The sequence below is a fragment of the Dysidea avara genome, chromosome 1 (genome assembly GCF_963678975.1).
Source record: "Dysidea avara chromosome 1, odDysAvar1.4, whole genome shotgun sequence".
In the NCBI taxonomy this organism is placed as follows: Eukaryota; Metazoa; Porifera; class Demospongiae; order Dictyoceratida; family Dysideidae; genus Dysidea; species Dysidea avara.
Window position 1 is genome coordinate 20,104,369 of NC_089272.1, and position 24,572 is coordinate 20,128,940.

The window sequence follows — 24,572 nt, forward strand, 5'->3', positions numbered from 1 at the left end:
TACCTCCCAGTTATTAACATTTCATTACCAACTAACATTATCAAACGCCAATTAATCCAACATGCACTTATGGACTCATTTTTACAATAATTTCAATTCTGATCGAGCCTGCACTTTTCACCTTCTTTGTCCATGTCATCGCTGCTCCAGTGTGCCTATATCTGTAAACTTCAATGATTCTGTAATTAACGGTAACTAAAATTGTTTATTTATTAAACTTTTTTTTTTTTTTTTTTTTCACCTTGGATGTCAGCACCTGTTGCTGGCATACCTTCAGCATGCAATTTTGATTTTACTTGCACGCATGCTGTAAAGCTAAATAAATAAATAAATAAATACTAGCTGATCATTCTCAGAGGACCATACATCCTAAGCTTCCAAAAATTGAAGGATCTAAAATATCAAGGCAAACACCATTACCTGGAATTGCTTCCTATGAATGTAAATCCAACTAGAAGAGCTTATGTGTATTCAGTCAATAAGTTATAAACAAAGATGAAGTACAATACATAGGTCTACACTGTAAATGACATATGCATAATGCAAGTGTACTGTAGGTACATGTGACCCGTATTAAGCAGGTTGCATAATTAAATAAATAATATACTACAAAATAAATAAATGTAATAATAATTTACCAACACCTTGCCACTTTACCAGCTAAGACTTCATGGATACATATTATTCTTTGACTATAGAGTATGCATGTTGAAGTTAAGCACAATGTTCAGTTAGTGAATACATATTCAGCTTTCCCCTGTTCTACTGTATCCAGGCTAGAATCCAAAGCATTATCAATACTATCTCCTTCAGTATATCCTCCAATGACTACTAGTGCATTGTTGCTGCCGACTGCTACTGCAGCTACTGAAGATCTAGCAGATGACAGTGCAGTTAAATTTCTCCAAGAATTAGTACCACTGTCATAAATCTCAATTTCTCTTGTAGTCGTGCCATTCTGATCTTCACCACCAACTACCATGGGTGTAGGGAAGTTACGTACTGGGGCTGCATGCAAGTATGTGGTATCAGCCATTGGAATCCATTTGGTACGTGTATCCTTGGCTTCTGGCTGACAAGGTTCCATTAACTTTATGATGTCACTGATCAGTATCTTGAAAGAGTTTTTGTATCGTTTAACATCAGCACCAGTGTATCCTACTACCAACAAGTAATCATCACAGATGGTGGGAGTGAAAGCATACATTGGCACAGGAAGATTAATAGATACCTTCCTCCAATTGCAGTTCTCAATCCAATTTAGCACCTCAATGTCATCTTGCACTATTGGTTTGCTCTCATCTTGCACTATTGATTTGCTGTCAGAATTATCTTGCACTATCGGTTTGCTATCACTTTTTGCACCCCCAGTAACAATTACGTACTCCAAATGAGTAACAACTCCCGGTCTACTTCTAGCTGACAGAAGATCAGGGTAGTAAGATATCCAAGCTTCACTAGCTTCGTCAAATGTAGAAACTTTGTTAGTATCTAACTTTGATTCAGGAAGATGTCCACCAATAACAGCTAATTTTCCACCAATAATTTGAGGAATACTGCCACACTGGCCTGAAGGAGGTATACGGTCCCATTGATCAACATTGATATCATAGATGTATACTTGATCAAAAGCATTATCTTCTGGACTGGTTCCACCAGTAACATAAATTTTCTTGTCTTGTATAGTTACATAAGGATCATACATCGGAGCTGGAAGATTGGCTAGCCGAGTCCATCCTATATGGTACCTGCCACTGGTAAGTGCTGGCAATAATGAAGGTCCTGCAATAGGTCTTTGACAGAACTAAAACACAATACCACATTCATTTATTAATAAGTATATGATGAAGTGGATATAAAGCTGACACCTCAAATCAAAGGAATTATATTTCATAAATTTTTCTGACCACAGGGCAATATCATGAATGCCTTTGATACTAAGGCAGTACAAAGCATTGGTCCCCTTTGATTCTAAACATTAAGCTGCTTAAAGTGGGCTTATAAGCTTAGCTTCTAATACAATAGTTAAGCTATTAAAACTATAGCCCTCCTAGGAGGGAGTATATTTTTGATATACTGTGTCCTTTTCTCATTGATGCATTCTAGGCATTCTCAGAAATCGCCAGGTTTATTTGATGAAACTGTGTTATCTTGTCTGCTTTATTGTAGTGACATTTCACATGATTGATTGTGGGCTTTATGCTATGGAAAAATCATTTAAGTGCCATGCCTAGTGCTGTATGTGACATAATGTGCCAGGTGCATGTCTATTACCAATCAAAAAAGCAGAAACACGAGCTCATATTGGTGCTCTAAAGTACATATTTTATAGTTATGAATAAACAACGCTAATGGCCAAAGCACCATGTCCAGTGCTATATGCCACTTTGCACCAGGTGTTTATTGTCAATCAAAACAGCAACCTGTGACCTTTTTCATTCAATAAAACACTTCTTTTCCAAGTCCACAGGTTAATTCTGACTCACCTTTACTTACTACGTTATGGCTAGTAAAGTACGGTACGTACCGCTCAAATGCAACGTTGTCTCACACGAGTGAGAGCAATTTAAAAAACACACTAATCAAAGGGCGTGGCACCTGTTTTGCTTATGAGTATTCATCCTGTTTTGTTTGGGATGAATACTCGCAAGCAAACAGGTAGTTTTTTTATAATTGCTTGCACTTGTGCAAGATGACGTTACATTTGAGCAGTACTGTAAGCGTATGCATGCTCATGTTGATATTCTTATGTTCACCCTCAGCAATGCCTCATCGTTCTTGCATACATTACCCACAATCGAAAATCACATGACCCATATACATACCAATACCACATTTTACTGATATCTGATATTTACTACCTTTCCAATACAGGTTTAGTGATAAACCAATATCAGGGAAATAAGCAATACTTCAATGTATAGCCAATATTCATTATTTTGCTTACTTACAACATATATAACTATTTCCTTCCTGTTTACAATGCGAGAACTATTAATCCCAAATACCTCAGCCATCCATCCTATTGCAAATTAATCTGACAACCATAGCAACTGTTGCTAAGCAACAGAAATTGAAAAATAACCATTGCAAAAGACCAATCACACTTAGCAACCATTGCTATGGTCTCAAAATGACTTTTACCTTAGCAACAGTTACCTAGCAACCATTGCTAAGCAGCCATATTGTGTTATACCTTGGGGCATCTATCACTATGGTAACAATAGTTGTCAAGTCGGACATTTACTCCTAATATAAACACACCACACTATTTTAGCCAATCAAATTAGTATTATAGATTTTTGTCAAAGGACCTTGACAAACAAGTGTAATACTAGGCTAATCGCTTGACGTATTTCAATATAATACGAGCCGCTATTGAGAGTATTATACAGTAACACATTCAGTTGTTGGATTAATATATATGTAGTAGTTGTAACATGGGCACGAGTGATTTGCCTGAAATATACACACGAGCACGAGGGCACAGCCCGAGTGCGAGTGGTTATATTTCAGGCAAATCACAAGTGCTCATGTTACAACTAATATATTCCACTAGGGTGAATCACCTGCAAGTGTACATGGAAACTGCTGGAATGCTTTGCGAGTGTATTTATATGGGACTTTCGATTGTGGATAACGTCGTAAGAGCAACGACAAGGCACTGCTGAGAGGCCGAACATAAGTGTATCGTCATGAGCATGCAGATCGCTTCGATTGTGGGTACGCAATTAAACACAGGAAGCCCAAATACGAGCTGAACAGCTCATAATGAAGCTTAAGTGCACTATAAAGTACTTACTATACTAGCCATGAATAAACTAAAGCAGTGAATATGTTTACAGCGCTATAATGGCCTAGCCAATTAAGCGCCACGCCCAGTCACTACGCGTGTGTGACATCGCACCAGGTGTCAAAATGGCAATGTATAGACAATTCAACTGCACTAAAGTACTTACTTTACTAGCCATGAATAAACTAAAGTAGTGAATATTATTAACACTAATGGCCAAATCAATTAAGCGCTACACCCAGTGTCTGTGGGACATCCCCACGTGACTATTGAATGTAACATATTTAATATAAACTAACCTGTGACCTTCTTCATTCAGTAAAACAATGAACTATCTTCTTCCCCAAGTCCATGATCTATGCCTTGGCTCACTTTACAAAAACTAAAACCCACTATCGATCCTGTGAAGTGTCGCTATATTAAAGGAGAGGAGATCACACAATTTCATCAAAGAAATCAAATGATTTCTGAGAATGCTTGGAATGCATTAATGAGAATAGGAGGTAGTATATATAAGTTATATCACTCCTAGGAGGGATATAACTTGTATATACTACCTCCTATTTTCGTTACTGCATTCCTGAGCACTGCTAGCAGTGCTATTATACCACTTATACACCTTCTCTTCCCTTTGAAGTGAGGTGTGAAAGTGGTATATATGTTATAGTTATATCCCGGTACGAGGGTGATATCATTGTTATTACACGAGTCCGAGGCGGAGCCGAGGACGAGTGTAATAACAATGATATCATCCGAGCATACGGGATATAACTGTTTTATATCCCAGTGCGCGGGAGTGCGCAGAAGTTTACGGATAGTAAATTAAGTTCCGGTTTGAGTTCCTGTCACTGTGCTCAAGATTTCGTCCGAATTGTGTGGAGATTCTACTTCGTAGCTACAAGAGAGACCTTATATACTGCCTACAAACTGTAGCGAAGGGCGGTGTTATGAAGCAGCGGTTCCAGGTACGATTCGCCTTCGTCAGAAATTGGTATGGTGGTGTCGCGTGGTGTGCAAGAGAAAAATAAAGACCAACAAGTGGCTACCATAGTCCAAGATAGAACGATGAAGCTAGAGGAAGTTAGTTCTTCACCATAGTGACCGTTGGGAGTGATTGCTGGAGCGAAAATCGTCACGGACTATTCTTGACATTTGTTAAACTAGCTATCACAGTATTGGTAACTTGTAGCGTTATTGTGTAAAGGATTAACAGTTTTCTTGTAAGATTTAGGTAGTTTTAAGTGCTGTATTAGTGTGTTTTGTATCAATATTTCCTTATTTGGCTCTTTGTTCCATTGGTAAACAATGCCATTCGCGGTTATTATGATGTCACGAAAGAGACTGAGTGGCTCCGCAACAGGGTGATAACTAATATATCATACAGTAGCAGCGCCGCTCTGTCTAGCTGTATGGTAGTTATAACCCAGCGCGGCGCTTTGATACTCCCACGCACTGGGGTTTAAATATATATATAGCATTTTCATGATTACTGATGACAAGTATAACAATAACTTGTTTAAACCTTACTGATGGACAAGTTACACAAAATGAAAAAGAAAGTGAAAGCACATATCCAGGTACACAAAAAAGCAGTGGAGACACAAGTCATTTTACACTAATTGATGTTTACAGACATACATAAAAGTATGACCTGTTCAAAAACTAACATCTTACTGTAACTTTCTCTGGGTCAAGACAGGTACGTGTAGGCACAACAATGCAGCTGAAGACATTCAGACTCAGCTAAAGTGGGTGAGATCCCCAACATCTTTTTTGCAAACGGTATAAGGCAATGGAAATGTACATTCAAAAACTTCAAAGGATGAGGCAGACGGGGCATACTTAAGTATTGATCTAGTTCTCTCTTTTTCTGATGAAGAAATAAGCTGGACTGATATCGGTATAGCCATAAATACAATCACGAAGCATCCCACACTTGCAAGTGAGTCACCCAGATGAAATATATTAGTCATGGGAACTTGTGATTTGCTTGAAGTACATGCACACATACTTGGCCTACAGCCCTCATGATTGTGTGTATATTTCAGGCAAATCACTCATGCCCATGTTATAACTATTACATGTAACACTTTCACGCCTCAGATCAAAGGAGTTGCCCAGGATACATTTCATATGTAGCCCAGCTAGCCGGGCTACATATGAAATGTAGACCAGGCTACATCTGGGCAGCGATTATATGTTATGGCCGAAATTGATTGTGGGGATCGATTAATACTAACGTGATTTGTATGCATGACTTGGATTTCATCATGAAAGCCACTCAGATGGAGAGCGTTTTGTATTCTGAGTTGAAAAATGTTGGGCTAAGGTGAGAACTATTACTATAGCTTATTTACCAATCGTGTCCACACATTTCCGAATACAGACCACACCCGCATCATGAAGTTACCACTCTGCACAAAGTAACCACTCTACAAGCAAACTCTACAAGTAAGCTTACCTATCTAGGTCTTTACTAAACTACATAATCTATATTATATATATAAAGCTAAAAAGCCATCTGTCCATCCGTCACACTACTTCCACAACAAACTTAGTGTGAATAAACACATTCAGTGCTGATAATCATCAGGCTACTTTAGGATTATTATAATGAGTTCACACATGCTTCCGTTCATTCTCAACAGTGTGTATAAGGTCAAGGTGTAGAGAAAACTTGAGCAACATTCCTTTGTAAACCACAACACAAACTGTTTAAGTGGTAGAATGTGTGACTAGTGTGTAGGAGGTGGTGGATTTGAATCCACGTGTTGGCAATTCTTTTTTCTTCTTTCTAAGCAGTACCTTTTGTGCATATCTTCTTAAAACTCAACTTTTAGCTCATTGTATCTTTGCATGAAAAACATATATCGATGCAGGATTTTAGCAAAATTAAACCACTATCATCTGGCAATTCGACCATTGTTGTAGCAAATCAATACATGTTTTTGTTTGTTCTTTATAGGGCGATGTAGGCACTGATGTAGGGAAGGATCACAAAAAAGTTGAGCTACAAGTGTTTAATGTGGAGATGGTCCTGCACGTAGGGCAGGTACCAATGCTAGTCTATATATATAAAGCTAAACAGCTGTCCACCTTTTTTGTTCCATGCAAGTCTTCGTCTACAAACTCTTATGCTCAGTTTTTCAGCAGTGGCACTTAAGTGTCTTGTGACAGATGGACAGACGTAAATTAAAAGGGTCCCAAGAGTGAAAAAAAGTCATGACCTAGGTGGGGATTGAACCCAGGTTGGTTACAATAACTTTGGGTTAAGGTAGGTGTGCAAATCACCACTGTTTTGTCTGTGGTTTTTCACAGGAATGCCAGGAAGAGGGAACAAGTAATAAACACCAGAACTATTCATGTAGCTATGTAGTATGCATAGTGATGTCACAATTTTAAAGAGCATGAAGTTTCCTTATGCCATCCAAACTTTAAAGTTTATCTTTTGTGGTTTTAACAGGAATGTAGTTCAATTATTCATTGCATCTTCCCTACCAGTGACTTCAATGTGCTGTAAAGAATAAACAAAACCATTGGTACCTGCTTTACATACAGGACAACTAATGCGACAATAATTAATATATTGGGAACCAAGCATAAAAGATTAGTCACCTGTATTTGCTGTGTAGCATGCATGTCAATAGTGCTTAAAATTACATGATCCTTATACCATTTTTAAAGTACACACATGTAATCAGGGGCGGCGTAGAAGGGAAGGGCAAGGGGGCTGTAGCCCCAGTGAAAAAATTATGGGGGCTTAGTCCCCTAAAATTATCTATAGCTGGGATGGAGAGCCTAGCATAATAGCATCAATAATTCGAGATACTCTAAAACAGTTAAGATAAAGATATTCTAATAGAGCAGTCACTGTATTCTTAGAGGAGTAGTGTGGCAAGCTATGTATGTAGTTATAATAAGGAGATATAGAGGGCAAATATTTCCAGCATGTTGTGACTTTTTTTTTGGTCTTTGACTCACAGCTAGGCCATAGCATCACCAATCTAGGCCCCCAGCTGCCCATAAATAAAGGTGTCTTCTCCGCCCTTGCATGTAATGAAATAATGAGCATGCAAGACTAATCAGTTAAACTGCATGTGAGCTAAGGCAATTGTATATACAGTATACCTATTACAATTGGTGTAAACATGGTATAGTTTCAGTTTCTACATAATATTTACCTTACTGTCAATGAAGACAAATGAACTTGGGCTAAGCCATACAATTTGCAGTTATAGTTACTGCATGGCAAGCAAAGGTTCAGAACTTGCACTATGCTTTGCGCTTTCAGTTCTGATGTTGCAGTGACACATATACCTCTTGCCATACAAAAACCCAGTTTTAAAACATGTACAGTATAGTTGACTATTAAGGTAATGTATGATCCTTTAGTGTGAAAGGATGTAAACAGGATTATAGTGAAATCGTTGTGCTAGGTCACACACAGTTCCTCAGTGTAAACAATGGTTTCCAGTATTCTCATGCATAGTAGTATCTGTTCAATCATGTAAACTGCCTGTTATTACAGCAGTAATGAGGTCTGAACAAATGGTTTTGCATGTCAGTGTACACCTATGTGCATAAACCATAGATGTAGATATTCAGAAAGAAGCTCTAGTTTTACCTACTCCAATACAACAGACTGGACTAACACACAGATGGGTAAATATGTTGGCAATTTGCCCACCCTATGATGTGTCACTTACTTACCAAACTTGGCACAAATCGACACAATCTGTGCGGATAACGAAGCACTCATCATCCGGCTACTCTAAAATTGTTATCACAACTTCACGCATGCTTCCATTCATTCTCTACTGTTAAACAGCATGTAGAACGCAAAGGTGTAGGGAAAACTTGAGCAACATCACTTTGAAAACCATAGCACATACTGTTCAAGTGGTACAACACCTGACTAGCGTGTAAGAGGTCGTGGGTTCAAATTCACGTATTTGCAGATTTTTTCTCTTGCTACTCAGTTTGTTTTTGTGCACACCTCGAATTTTAGCTCATCGTACACATGCAAAGCAAGTATCAACATGGAATTTTAACAAAATTGAACACCCATCATCTGGCAACTCAAGTGTTGTAGCAAATCAATATGTGACTGTCTCTGGGAAAACCGGTCTTATCGCCCATTTAAAAGTATCGAGAAACGTCGGTTTTAAATATTCTGTGTGTTGTAGCTGGCCAATGGTGGTAGCTACGCATACCAAATTTTCACACGTTTCACAACAATTTCTTACCTTCCTGATCATCCACTGAAGAAGTAGTCAACAGCTAAGTTTCCCGCCATTTTAGATAGTTTTTAAACCGAGGTTGTCTGTATCAGGCGAGCTCCAGAAGGGGTGGGAGGCGGGGGCCCTGGAAAGCGGGCAAGATGGTGTTCAAAAATTGAAAAGAGACGTGCTAGGATGAATTAGGCCTAGTTATAGGCCATTCAGGGCTCAGAACTGGCTAAAATGAAAGGAAATTTACAGCACAGGCCATTGTCCAACACCACAGAGCTGTACAGCCACACACAGCCATCTCCTGGTCGGCCAGGGCTCCATCAAGACCCCAGACCACTCGTACGGCTCGCCACTGTGCTCTAGAAAAGCAGCCAGCAAAAGCAGACCACTTTACTCTGGTCGACTGTGGCAGTGAAACTTGATAGTGCATTCATTAAGCTTTGTGTTTGTGTAAAAAAATCAAACTTCCTGTCTTGGGCGATAAGAACGGTTTTCGTAGATCCAGTCACATATGTGCTTTTGTTTTTTCTGTATAGGGCAATGAAGACACTGGTGTAGGGAAGGATCACTGAAAAGTTGAGCTACATTCCTGTCAAAACCACAGATAAACAACTGTGGCGATTTGCGCACCTCCCCTAACCGAAAGTTATTATTACAACTAGAGCTGGGAAATAGTAAAAAAATATCGAATATCAAGATATAAATTTTCAAATCGTATCATGATATTTAGCCTCTACACTATTGTGATGGATGTAACACTTCTAAATGACTACTAAGTAGTTGTATTCATGAACCACATTCTTGTATTTTCACAAGAAAGGAGCAATGATTAGGTGTAAACAATGTACAAATTTGTTCACAAAATTCTCAATTGTACAAGCAGCTAACTACTGATCTGTCATTTAGACACTATTGTGATACATATCGTTATCGTGACATTTTCATTACTGTCGATTGTCTTGTGAAAATTTTACTATCGCCCACCTCTAATTATAAATAACCTTGGTTCAATCCCCACCTAGGTCATAACTTTTTTTTTCACTTTTGAGACCTTTTTAATGCACCTTTTTGTTCTATCTGTTCCATACATTCATCTACAACTTTTATGCTCAGTTTTTCAACACTGGCACTTAACATGCCTTACGACTCTTATAGCACTTTTGAGGTAGGGCAGGCGAATTGCCAACATATTTTGTCTATCTGTGTGTTAGTCCAGTATGTTGTATTAAGGCAAAAGTTTCTTTCACACTTACAGCTGCAGTATCCAGAATATCTACATCTATGTTTTAAGCACATAGGTGTGCACTAACATGCAAAACTGTTTGTTCAGATTTACCTCTGCTGTATTAAACAAGCAACTTGCATGATTGGACAGATACTACTGTGCATCTGAAAAATGATATTACTGGAATCATGCAGATATCGTAGTTTACACTGAGGAACTGCATGTGGCATGTCACAACTGTTTCACTAATCCTGCTTATATCCTTTGATCATAGATTACCTTTATGGTCAACTACACTGCAGATATTTTATTTTTTTGTAAGGCAAGAGGTATATGTGTCACTGCAACATCAGAAATGCAAGTGCATATATAGGATAGGACAAGTTCTGAACCTTTACTTGCCAAGCAGTGACTATATTTGCAAATTGTGTTGGCTTTAAAGTATGTCCACGTTCTGTTGACAGTAAGGTCAACATCATGTAGCAGCTGAAACTGCATGTGTACACCACCTGTAATGTAGGTATACTATATATGCAATTGCCTTAGCTGCATACAGTTTAAACTAATTATCCCTGCATGGTCATTGTTTCACTATATGTACTCTAAAAATAGCATAAGGATCATGTACTTTAAAGCACTAGTGACATGCATGCTACACAGCAAATATAGGACACTAATATTTATGCTTGGCTCCCAATATATTAATTATTGTCCCATTAGTTGTCCTGCACGTAATGCAGGTACCAATGCTTTTATTTGTTCTTTACAGCATGTTGAAGTTACTGGTAGGGAGACACACTGAATAATTGAACTACATTCCTGTCAAAATCTCAAACAATAAACTTTGGCATGCATCATTACTTTCAGCAGGAAACCTCATGCTCTTTGACATCACCGTGTGCACTACATAGCTACATTAGCAGTGCTGGTGTTTAATACTTGGTCCCTCTTCCTGGCATTAAAATGTTTGAGATGATCCTGCAAGTAGGGCAGGTACCAACGCTAGTTATTCCATAAATGATTCAATATCACTGATTAAAACACTATAACCTTGCATAACCAAAATTCTCCATGATATCTTAGGATTTATCATTTATCGTAACCAAATGTAACCAGAATGTACTAGCTGCTGACCCATAATTGAAATGTTTAGGCATGCATAAATAATATATCCAGTGGTTGCACTCATATTGGCTTGGGTGATTGATCACCCTGTAGCCTGATATGGATAGGAAGTGTTATGCACCTATCAATGTATTGCCCCACCAACCCCCCCCCCCCCCCCTCGGGCGTAAGTGGGGCTTTACAGGGGGAATTGACACGAAACTGCTGCCCCACTATGGGGCATTTGATGATCGTTCAGTAAGCACCCAAATATTTTTTGTTGTAACTTGCTTCGCTATGTCAAATCCCGAGTAAATCCCGCGTTGCAACTGGGGCCAACGGTGGGGATTTGACACGATAGGTTTGCCCTACTATGGGGCATTTGACATTCGGCTGTGTCAAATCCCCACTATAGCCCCATATATACCCGAGGGGGGGGGGGGGGTAGTGGGGCAATACATTGATAGGTGCATTACATATTAGCTGTAACATAGGGCATCTGGGCTTTGCCTGAAATGTATGCCTTCTGCCCTCAGGCAGTCGGGCATACATAAGGAAAAATCCCTCATGCCTGTGTTACAACTATTACACATACCGCACATGTGGTGAAAGTCAAAAGCAGGTATATAACTGATATGCCACGATCTGTGGTTACGCTTACAGCTGTACCATCCCGGTCTGGGAAAACCAGTCTTATCGCCTATTTGAAAGTATTGAGAAATGTCGGTTTTAAGTATTTAGTGTGTTGTAGCTCACCAATGGTGGTAGAAGCTACATACACCAAACTTTCACATGTTTTACATGACTTCCAGAGCATCCACTATACAAGTAACCAACAGCTAAGTTTCCTGCCATTTTATAGTTTTTAAACTGAGGTTGACTGTATCACAGTGCCTGAAATTAGTCAGACGTCAGATAATTTCTGACCATTTTTAGCATTTGTCTGACCAAGTGTCATGTTGATCTGACATAATGTCAGCACCAGCTAAACTGTATCAAAATATTTTTGTGTGTCTCTGCAGCTGGTTACATAGCTAGGTTTCGATATCCAATGGTTTTGTAGCTTTTGTGTACACCAGTTATCATTAACACTTTGTATTTCATAAATGACATTACTCTCTATACACATGTATATCTGCGCAGATTTTGATTGTCAGACCAAGCTAGGTGAAATATGTCTGACCATTTCAAATTTGTTCTAACATTTTGTCACGACATTGTAAAGTCGTAATTTCAGGCTCTGTATCAGGCAAACTCCAAAAGGGGTGGGAGGCAGCTGGCAAGAGCTCCATTAGGGCCTCAGACCGCTTATACAGATCACCACTGTGCTTGGGAAAAGCAACCAGCAAAAGTAGACTACTCAAGTCTACCTGATTTTGACAATGAAATTTGATAGTTTAATAAAATATGTGAAAAATCAGATCTACTGTTATGAGTGATAAGACTGGTTTTCCCAGACCCAGCCACATATACGTATGATGCAACTTCAAACATTTCACGAAATCGTTACCTAAATTGTAAACAAGTCTCTAATAACAAGTGCCTAAATAATTGACAAAAAATTATTTAACTGGGTAGCTGAGTGGATTGTCAATGGTCTCTCTTCTCCTTTGTGAATAACTCAGTAATCGTGAATAGATGGGTGTGGTATTGCTAAAGACTTTCAAAACCTTAATCTGTCAATGATTCTACCAATTTCAATCGCTAACACATACTGCTTCACTATAAAGTTCTACCGATACCGAAATGCCTTCATCTAAGGGCTACTTGTGCAAGACTCCAAATTCATGATAATAGTCACGTGAATCCCATAATTGATTTTAGTCTGAGTCTTTATAAAACAAACAGGGTGGTACCACTACCTCATCCACATCAAAGCTATGCTTGTTTTGATGAAAGTGGCTAATTGCTCTTTTGAAGTGCAACCACTTAGCATAGGTTATTGCACAAATCCAGGTATCTTTGCTATTTTAGAGACCTGAGGAATGGCACGATAATCACCGAGGGCGAAGCCCAAGGCGATTATGTCCCATTCCGAAGGTCTCTAAAATAGCAAAGATACCATGGATTTGGGCGATAACCGATGTAGACTATGGCTCATACAGCTCTGGTCTGGGCTCTGGTCACTGCCGTAATGGCAGCTTCCTGATCAAATTAGTGCTAATATAACTCACTGGTAGGCTTCCTAAATGAATATGATCATCTTTATGATCCAGCGATGTTTTCTTAGTACACTCTAGTGATGATTTCTGATGGATATTGTGACTGGAATCCAGCAAAGCATGTGACAAAAAAAATTTGTCACAGATATCTAACCAGTTTAGATACCTACCCAGGGTATCTATTGGATTTTAAATACCTCATTAATGAATAAACTTCAAAGCATACCATGCATGCCATAGTCTAAACAAATGTATCCTCTAGAATTCCTTTGATCTGAGGGTGACAGTGCTACATGCTCAGTTGAAACTTCCATAGCATAACTGCAGAGGTGTTTCTTGTATCATTCTTTGCTTTTAACAGCTGACAAAAATGAAGCAGCATAGTCACTTCTCAATCATTTTAATAATTGATAGTTGGGAGCAAGTGTTCAGTCATGCAATTAAATTTTGTAGCCATTCAAAGAGTTGGTAAGCATTGGTAAAGGTGATAACTAGTCTTGTAGCAGATTCACAAGTGTTTTAGCACATTTTTGAATACAGACCACACCCACAGTACAGATAACACAAGTTAACCACTCTACAGCAAAGCTTACCCCTTTAAGCTTTTCTTTAAACAATGTGATAGCATTAAAACACTTGCAAATTCCCGAGAGTCACTCAACTCTACTTTTTACATGATATGTTTAGGACACATCCATTCATTGTAACAAATGTAGCTACACAGTTACATGCTGCCAAGCAATAATCAAATCTTTCAGGCATGTACGTATATAAAAAGAAACCAGTGGCTACACCCATATTGGTATGGGTGATTACTCAACTGACACAAGCTATTAGCCTGCAATGACAGAAGAGTTACATATTAGCTGTTTCATGGACACTTGGGTATGCCCATAGCCCTCAGGCTGCACCCTTGGGGTTTGGGCAAGTAAATCCTCGTTCCCATGTTATGACTATCACACACACCTGAACTATAACACGAAGTGGTCATTCCACTTAGCAGTTTAAGCTATGTTCCTGCCATTATACAGCATTACAAATGAAGAACAAGACACGAAACACCTCGGCAATCATTCCAGTCATACTACAGAAATTGAAGTTATGAAGCCATAACACATTACTGCAAATCACAACTGGGACACAAAGGAGGACAAAGATAACTCCATGATACTTTAATTGCTGCAGTTTGCAAAAATGCATGTCTCAGGCCGAAACAATGTCAAATAGTAAAGAAATCAAGCCCATAGCCTTAATCATGGTAGAGTTATGCTTGGCTGAAGGTATCCGTTAATCAACAGAAAATTTTATTAAATATATATATTTTTAAAATTTCATAGAAACTTGTTGGAGATTTGGGGCCTCTCTAAAGACATTAACAGGGGTATATGATCAGCATGGGTGGACATTTTTGGTCAAGAATCATGATCTCTATTATATGGTACTACCACACAGCATGAGTATAAAAATTGGCAAGATATGATCGAATTTAGCAATTTTAGGACAAATTACCTAATTTAGTTCAGAGCAAAAATTAGCCCTTTTCCCATTTGGTCACTGGATGATGTGAATCAGTATGCATTTATTCTGATATGAAGGATTTATGAATTCAACCCAATGGATGTTCATTTAAACTATTACAAAAGGTGCCGTGTTACCCAGAAATATAGCAACAGCACCATCAATATGGTACTACCTTTAGGAGCTAAAAGATGTACTTACCAGCTGTTGTCTCAAGTGCTCATTTTCAGATCTCAGATGATTTAATTCCAAATCTCTTCCATCCAAATCATTCTTAAGCTGCTCTACCTCACAACATAACCCCTCTATTTCTACTTTATGTATTTTCAAGTCTTTATGCAAAGAAATAATATCATCAGAATACAACTTCATGTAAAACTCTTTTCCCATTTGGATTCTTTCACAAACAGTTGCCATGGTTGGTCTTTTAATAGGGTTGTATTCCAGGCATTCCTCTACTAATGGCCTTAAGTCCTCTACCTCTTCTGTTAACTTATCCAGGTACTGCTGACGACGCTCAACCTCGGTAAAGGCTACTACCCTGTTGGCTATAGGGTCTAACTTTGTCTGGTCAGATGGGCTAGGCCACTGTTGGTTAAATGTGTGGAGAACTATTCCGGCAAATGAGAACACATCTAATGACGGGCCATAGCGTGGATTTGTTGACAACCCTTCGGGTGGCATAAAGTCGGCTGTACCTGGAGCTCTTGTCAGTGTTTTTTTACTATCAGCTTTGATCACTTTGGCTACTCCAAGATCACTGATCTTTGCCACAAAACGTACTGTCAACAAAATGTTATTGGGGGAAAGGTCCCGGTGTACAATGGGGGGATTATGGTTGTGAAGGTAATATAGACCAAGGGAGACATCATGTACAATGGAAAATTTAATATGAAGTGGAATATTCTCATATTTGTCCACCACTGTGGTCAAGCTATTCGCCATCATCTCCATAACCATTACTGGTAACCGTATCCCTTGCACGCCAGCTAGGGTAGGGTAATAAACTCCTAAAAATTGTATGATGTTTGGATGACGTAGCATACTACATTGGCGACACTCTCTCAAAAACGAATGAACTGTTCGTTGCATTTGAACTTGCCCGACTCCTTCGACTAGAATCGAATGGATTTCCTTAGCAGCAAAAGTAGCTCCGCAATATTTCACTGCGTACACTCTTCCATAAGCCCCACGCCCAAGCTCTTCGCGATCAAATGACGTAACTCCTTCCAAAACGAGTCCCTCAAAGTCATCACCTGTTGCCATTTCGAGTGTACCCAATCACGTAACCACACCACACAGATTATTGTCGGATATTCAAACTTTTCGCGCGTGTAGTGCAATGGGGCGGGCGGCAAGATCCCATAGACTATATCTCAAACCCACAAGTAAATATTAGTCCAAAACGGAAACGCCCTTAGGAGAGCACGGGAAGGCAGCAGTCAAGAAGGTAAACTGTAGAGACTAAATATCTTATATACTGAATTACTCATTATGTATAGCTAGTTTTATATTTATTATTTGTCAAAAGACCAAGTGTTTTGTATGTGTAGCTGAACTGTGGTATGTTATGAATCGCATTCAGGCTAGCAAGCACTGTATTAAGCATGCTCCTGGTCACATAGCCATGCTCCCGAAATCAATACAAATTAAATGTTTAAATATTGGGACTCTCGAACACAATTTCGGGGGGTTTAGCCGGCTACGCGGCCCTTGAGTACTACTGATTGTACTGGTGCACTACGATATGGTTACGCGAGTGGCCAAATATTATTGAAAGCTGTAGTTGCAAGCACTAGGTTTTAGTGTCTGGAATAGTGAAGTGCTGCCAAGTTATAGATATTGATTTCCTCAGATATGTTTGGTCAACCAAGCTGTTTACGTGGCACAAACACCAGGGACAAACACATGATCAAGCCTCTTTTGGGATAAAACCATCTTTGGTCACTGCATATGTTATAGGTAGTCAGCTTGCTGATTTAGTAGAGATGCCCCTACACTAGTAAAGCACAAAGAATCAGATACTCCATTAACAGCATAAGAGGGAAGTAGGAAGATAATTAATGTATTTAGCTACAGTGTAGCCAATAGCCACTGTACTATGATATGATGCCATGATCAGAATTGCATTTTATCTGTGAATGCTATCCCACTAGGGACCTATGAGAAGGTTAAAGCCTGTGATACAGGGATTTTGCTGACTTTCACCCCATACTTGACCTATTACCGTATAAGCAGAAATTTTGGCGAGCAGAACATTTGACATTTGCTTAATAATTTGTATTTTCCGAGAGTTTTAATTTGACAAAATGCAATGTGCTGTCCAACGTGGTAGCAAATTGTATGGCTGGCTTCTTGTTTACAAAGATGTATGCATGTTTACTTCATTGTCCCGCATACTGGAGAGACTTTCGTGTGAGACAGAGAACGGAGAATCTCCATGATAGTGTAGCAAAAGGAAACAAAGTGATTGGAAACATTCTCCATGCCAAGTAGCTAGTTATGATCTCCACTGCATGTTTCTCAAGGTGTATCTCGAGCAATATCTTTGCTTCATTATGCTTCCAGAGAAATAGTATAGAACCTCCTTAATCTGTGATATTTATACAGACAATCGTAGAATTGTTTGATTATAACTGCAAGCTGTACATCTAGATATACCACCTTGCTTCTTGCTTGATCTTGTGCCAGCCTGTTCAATTGGTCAAAATATAATGGTGAGATTTTAATTTGGTGATTTTGTAAGCATCTGCCAATTCACCAATGTTAATTCCACACCGAAATTTCTGCTCATACGATATATATTTACATGTATAAATCTGTTTGTTTTCAATGTAGCTATGCCAACTCAATCTGCTTATTTGCAGCATTTCAAAATCTGCATATAAAATACTGTGCACTGCCATTGGCTTGCAAACACAGAGGCATAAAATCCTGGTATACTAATGAGTGACTTTTGCCAGTTGTACAGCTCCTCCTTTATCTACACTGTAAAGTAGGTTGCTATAGAGTCCTGAGAAATATCATCTTACTCTATCAACTCAAACTCAGTTCTTGTCCTTAGGTCAATGGCATCAACATTAATGTGTATTGCATATTTGTCATATCTGGGCTATCTCCCTATAATTCTAGTATAACGGAGACCACTGTATGTTAGTACTTCGTAGGCCTGATGGTAAGCTAAACAACTAGGTAGGTTTTGCACTAAGGAGTTTTACACTTTACGTTCATTAGTTTCATATGATTACTTAGTCTAGGTGGTGCTCTTGTATTAAGTGTACTTGCTGAATTTTCATACCAGGTGTACACCCACATCACAGGCTTGGTTTTGAATGTGCATCTGGTTTATTGTCAGTCTTTGTGTCTGTCTGTCTGTCTGTGTGACGGAACGCCATGCTTAACAGTTCCCAGAGTTAGTTTTATAACTATTTATTATCAGCGTCATACACAGGAGCATACAGGAACTACAACAGTGAGAGCTGTGGTGACGGAACGTGCTCAAAGATCTTATCTCAAGATAACGCACACCATACAATTACATACTGAATTATCTATGCATATTTTACACACGTACAATTACAATATAATATGTTGAGTCCATGTTACATCTCCCCCTCTCTAGGCTAGAATCTCAAACGATCTGGGGGCCGGATGACAGTTCCAGATTGTGTACGTGTAACAGGCCTGTTTGGCATGGTAGGTGATTCCTCCTCAGCAGTTGACATAGGAACTTCGGTACGGATTCTGAGATGAGTGTGGTTCCTCCTCACTTGGCCTGTTGGTGTCTCAACTGTGTAAGATCTAGGGGAATTGGCAGCCTATACCACTCTTCCTGGGGTTTGTTGTCCCCGAGTCTCTACCCAAACTGTTTGCCCTTCTGGTAACTGTGGTAATTCTCTCACTCGATGACGGCTGTTGTAGTTATCTCTCTGTGCGAGTTTAACCTTGTGGTCTAAGTTGTTGAAGTTATCAATGTATGACCACTGTGGTATAAAATTAGTCTTGACCTCTGGTGTGTCTGTACGTATTTTTCTCCCCATTAACAGTTCAGCTGGACTCCATGGGAGGGGTGTTGCTCTATAACTGAGAAGGGCCTTGTATGGATCACTGGTGTGTTCCAGTAGACCTTTTACAGTCCTCACCATTCTCTCTACTAATCCATTAGCTTGTGGATAGTGGGGGCTTGTTGTGATGTGTCTAAATCCATAAGCTTCTGAAAATTCCAACATCAAGATAACGCACACCATACAATTACATACTGAATTATCTATACATATTTTACACACGTACAATTACAATATAATATGTTGAGTCCATGTTACAAGAGCAATCTGCTTATATAGAAAAACATACAATCATATTCATCACCTACAGTTAATGAGTTCTTACTAAAAATAGTTTCCTACTACAATACTAAAAATAGAGCAGTCCACACACTAATTACTCTCACATGAATATAATAAACTACAGACAGTTATTACATAGCTAAAATGTCTCATGGTCTCCTGCCACAGCCTGTCTGTCTGTCTCCATGTAAACATATATTTATTTTCTGTTGAAAGTAGATTTTGACACTGCATTGTATTTATAATACAGTACAATAGTAGGGACCATAAAAGAGTGGGTGTGGTCCATGAAAAAAACATCACCCAAAAACCTGCCCCACTTTTTCTTGACAATGATGAGGTGGTATTGGTTAGATAAAACTAAGCCCAAACAAACTTTCAGATTGATCTGAAATGCTTTAAACAAGTTGCTATAGAATTTTTTTTTAAATTATTAAGCAGAACGTTCTACTGACTGACTGACTGACTGACTGACTGTCTGACGTCTTCAGACAAGAGTAACTCAATAATGGCTAAGGCTATATACTTGATTTTTTCACTGTTCGACGTCCCTTTGGCCTGAGAGGTGCTTTTTGGCATACCACAGTACATACAATGTGTTATTTATGGACTTACCAGTGTCCTCCTTTGTGTCCCATTCATCTCTGCTGACTGCGAAAAGTGTAGATTTGGCAGTAGTACGTGATGGCTTTCCTTTGTAACAGAAATTGTCCGTACTTTTCATAGTAGCTACTTTGATTCCAGAGGTGCTTTTTGAACCATTCTTGATTTGTAATACTATGTAATGGGTTGAACATAGCTGACAATGGGATACTTTACTTTTCAGGCAACAATTGATAGCTGGTACGCAGCGCTGTTTCTTTGTTTTGTTGTGGTATGATCACAATAATTTTATTTTACAAAAAAGTTAACAAACAAGTACACAAAAGTTTTGGAATTTTCAACTAGAGTAGGGACCATAGCACATCGATAAAAAGTACTAAAACAAGCTGGAGTAGTGCACGACATTAAATCACAGTAAAACAATAAGAAGTGTTATATCCCTACTTTGCTCAAGATACCGCAATGGAGGGATATAACACTTCTTATTGTTTTACTGTGATTTAATATCATGTACTACTCCAGTGTGTTTCAGTACTTTTTATCAATGTGCTATGGTCCCTACTCCAGTTAAAAATTTCAAAAAAAAATTTGTGTACTTTGTACTTATATATTATGAGCTTTGCTTTGAGGTGGACATTACTACAGAGATGAAAACCTTTCCCAATAGACTATATACAGGCATTGATGACTACAATACTACAGTGTTGGTCTCTAGAATAGCAAGTCACCTTGGTTTAAAAGGCGGGCTTTATTATGCCCATAAACATCAAAATTTGACTTAGTGCACTACATGATAGGTGTGCTACATTATGTGCATGTAGGATAGAACTAAGGTTACACAAGTTTGGCATGCTTGTACATAAGTGGTTTCTGTAAGATCATTGTTGTGTTGTTTTATGATGTTTACGAGGTAATATAAACTATGTATAAGTAAATTGACTAAATCGTCATGTTTACCCAATCCATTTATGATTCTGTTTTCCAGTTTATTCTGTCAAATCAATTTACAATGAAAATTGTTCATGATTCTGCAAATATTAAGAAGGTTTACTATATGGTTAATGCAGATATATATGCATCCTGTTTATTTAAGTGATCAGATTACGTGTGTGTGTTTTTGTGTAAGCATTCAAACTTTTTTTCACGCATACTATTTGTGAGTTTACTTATCTTATAATATCATTTATGACTGGTGAATCTGCTCAAAGGAAAGAATGGCGTCATGCATACATAAAATAATTTTGCATTGGAATGCACCCCCTTTGACAACCAATTACCCAAAAGTTCCATGGCCATCTCCTTTGTTTACACCCATTACAAGGCATTACAGATGAAGAACATTACAAAAAGGACTTCTGCAATCATTTCGATTACTAAAGAAATTTTGATAATTTCTCTGTTATTTCTATTAATGCACAGACTCTGTTAGAAAATGTGATATTGCACAAGAAGCCATAGGCACACTACTACAAATCAGCGGTAGTGTAGAAAGAAATGGGACATAAAAAGACAAAGGTAAGTCCATGATACATGCATTGAAGTTGCTGCAGAAGGCATGCAAAAAAGCACATCTCAGATGCAATGAAGAAATCAAGCCCTTAGCTTTAACCATTAACCATAGTTAATCTTGGTGAAAAGCATCTTCAGTCAACGAGTTATTTGTTTAGTTAGTTAGTTGATCAGAGAAGATTCATTTACATGAATCTTTTAAAATCTACACACTTGTTGAAAGCGTTTCAGGTAATTCTAAATGCACATTGAAATTTTGGGACTTGATTGTATACTTGTAACCACTGGCAAGGCCGCAAAGTACCAAATCTTCATGCTTTCTACTATACTGTACATGATATGTATTCAAATGCATATGTACATGGTATACATGTATGTTTGTACAGTGTACATGTGTACACGCATGCTGTCACTCAGTTGTCTGTTTTTCTCCAGCATAGTAGTTCATGATGAGTGAAAAAAACAGTGGTCTACTGTCAAGATATTATCAAGAGCTGAGAAATAAACTTAATCCACATCTGGAAAAATTGATAGAGAAATTTCATACCACTTTACCTGCTGACAATGATGTTTCTAAATTGAAATTGCAGCAACAGAAAATAGATATTACTGTAATGTTGCAGATAATCCAGAGGAGGCTAGACAGCAATGACTACGATTATTTTCACGTACTAGTTGAATTCATGAAGAACACACAAGATGATGCACTTTCTGTGCTAGTAGACAATATCAATAAATCTATTCAAGAAAGCAAGGAAGATGTTGTACCATTGACACAAGCTACGGAACAGTCAGAATCACATTTATACAGTCATAGTAAGTTTTATGGTTTATCTGTAGATGCATATTGTTTGTAAAAACATTTGTATTCACCAGCATTAGTGTACAGTTCAGATTAGCACTAGTGGAGTTAATGTACGCATAAATACAAAATAATAGTCCATACATTACCCATATTCATTAATTTTCTTTGCTAGAATGGAAAGCTCTACCGTGAATAATTCTGTGATAGATACAGTAGTGGACATTAGTACACATGTTTGTATTGTCAGGATGCTACAACATACATACATTAAATTTTTGGCCTTAAATATAAATGTGGGCAGTAATTTCATGCTCAAAAGTTTCTCTATCAAATGGTATGTTAGTACTGTTTAATTAGGGATTGCCACAAAAATTTTGTGCACCGCCCAAAATTCTGCCTTTGAAAATCATCCTAGAAACATCTTACATGACGAGAATCACCCCTTTATGGAATCATATAATACATTAAATATAACAAAACACTTACAGGTAGCCAGATATAGAAGTTTTTAAAATCACCAAAACTCGAATTTTAGTCTCACTACCTGACTGCCTGACTGACCACAGTCACAAAGCTAGAGCCTAAACGAAGTAGCACACAGCCACCATTTTATGCCACAATAGTAAACTCACCAGTGGGATGTGCCTTTTGGGGGGTTCCGATGAGTGTAGGCCCTCTGTGCCTTTTCTTTTGTCTTCAATCAGGCTGCTTGTCTTCTTCTTCATCCAATGAAACCATATCAATTAAGGCATTAATTTTCCATATCAACACTTTCTTTCAGCAGCATATTTAGACACCACAGAATTATTTCAGAGCTGGATTTCAGAAGCGCTTCAGTCCTGGTATTACTATAAGAGGTATACTAGCTAGATATCTGACTTCACGATTGGGATCCTGTTCACAATCAGTCTGGTGACTCCATGCAAAAGGGCGGGCACCGCCAGATTAGGTTTGCGACCACATCCATCAAATAAAGATCTATGTCGACTAGTTGTGATAGAGTACAGAGACCACACCTTTTCATAATCTAGCTATTTACTTAACAGAAAAACAGTATCTACTTGGTCTAGCTAGCTGCACACCCCTTGTCTGACTTGAGATACATGTACTCTAATACAACAATCACAAGTGATTTGCCTGATGTGTATACCCAAGCTTGTGGGCTGCAAGCCTGAGGGCATGGGTGTATATATCAGGTAAATTACAAGGATGTACCATGCCAGCCTACTGGAAATTAATCACCCAAGTGACCACTGAATGTAATATATAGACCAACTTGTAAAATTAGTTTATGGGTCGGCAGAAATGAACATTGTGACTATGTTTGTCAACATGAATGGGCAAGTCCTAAGGGTATCATGGAAAAGTTCAATTAAACGATTTTACAAGTATTTTAAAGCTACTGCATTGTTTTACAAACTGTTTACAACATTTGCTAAACATCCATAGGGGAAAGCTTTGCTGTAGAGTGTTTATCTCGTGTTATTTGAAAAGTAAGTGTTGTCCATATTCAAAAATGTGGCAAAACACTCATGAATGTGCTATAGCACTAGTTCTCACCTTAAACCAACATTTTTCATCTCATAGGATAGCAAGGGTGGCAAATAGCTTCCATCTGAGTGCTGTGGGGTGCTATATCAGTTGCATGGCTTTCATCACATGGCCAATAATAAATTCCCACAATCGATTTTGGCTCAAGTTTTAATAAAAAAAAATTGGCAGTACTGCTCCCACATCGAGGCCATGGGACATTTACAATGTACCATAGCCAGCCATGGTTTAACTTAAATGTACCATGGCCAGCCAGAGTTTATAAGATACGTATGTACCCTGAAATTTCCTAGGTGGCTTCATGGTACATGTTATATGTAATATATAAACCATGGCTACGAGGTGTATAGAAGTACAATACACCGAAGTGAGCCATGGTTCATATGATATAAACCATGTTTCTAAATTAATCCGCACTATATTACTTACTAACAACCCATATGCACACAAACCAACTTAAAGTATATACTTACACTTAATTCGCCATAGTTTGGCATGGTAGACACACTGGTAGCGTTCCTCTCGCAATTCAGCACACAATGAAGAATCGAATTGATTGTGGGACTTAGTAAACATATCTCCTTATATTCCCAGGACTTGTCCGTTCATATCAACAAACGTAGGAGCAACGTTACTTGCTGCAACCCATCATCGAAGTCGCGAGGTATGGTTATAAAATGAATCCAGTGGTTGGACTCTTACTGGCTGGGGTGATTGATCGCCTA

General features: G+C 38.4%; 2 protein-coding genes across 3 annotated transcripts in view; one reads left to right on the top strand and one right to left on the bottom strand.

Annotated features, from left to right (window-relative positions):
- Positions 1 to 469: 469 nt before the first annotated feature.
- Positions 470 to 16,321, bottom strand: LOC136258671 (uncharacterized). Its single transcript, XM_066052016.1, has 2 exons — positions 15,235 to 16,321; positions 470 to 1,804 (listed from the first exon to the last, which is right to left on the bottom strand). Exons 1-2 carry the CDS (start codon positions 16,297 to 16,299, stop codon positions 728 to 730), a joined length of 2,142 nt encoding a protein of 713 aa, XP_065908088.1. The 5' UTR covers positions 16,300 to 16,321; the 3' UTR covers positions 470 to 727.
- A 118-nt stretch (positions 16,322 to 16,439) lies between these two features.
- LOC136258681 (uncharacterized) overlaps positions 16,440 to 24,572 on the top strand; it is a 41,844-nt gene continuing 33,711 nt past the window's right edge. For both annotated transcript variants that reach the window (XM_066052027.1, XM_066052034.1), the window contains exons 1-2: positions 16,440 to 16,483; positions 21,927 to 22,306. In XM_066052027.1, the coding sequence (XP_065908099.1) occupies positions 21,938 to 22,306 (369 nt within the window). In that variant the 5' untranslated portion in view covers positions 16,440 to 16,483; positions 21,927 to 21,937. The remainder of the gene's footprint in view (positions 16,484 to 21,926; positions 22,307 to 24,572) is intronic.

What these genes read in the sequence shown, in the direction of transcription:
- LOC136258671 (XM_066052016.1), bottom strand. Translation starts at nt 16,299, where the DNA reads ATGGCAACAGGTGATGACTTTGAGGGACTCGTTTTGGAAGGAGTTACG. An exon ending in AGCACTTGAGACAACAGCTG is followed by an intron (nt 1,805 to 15,234) that starts GTAAGTACATCT and finishes ATTGTGTTTTAG; the next exon opens with TTCTGTCAAAGACCTATTGC.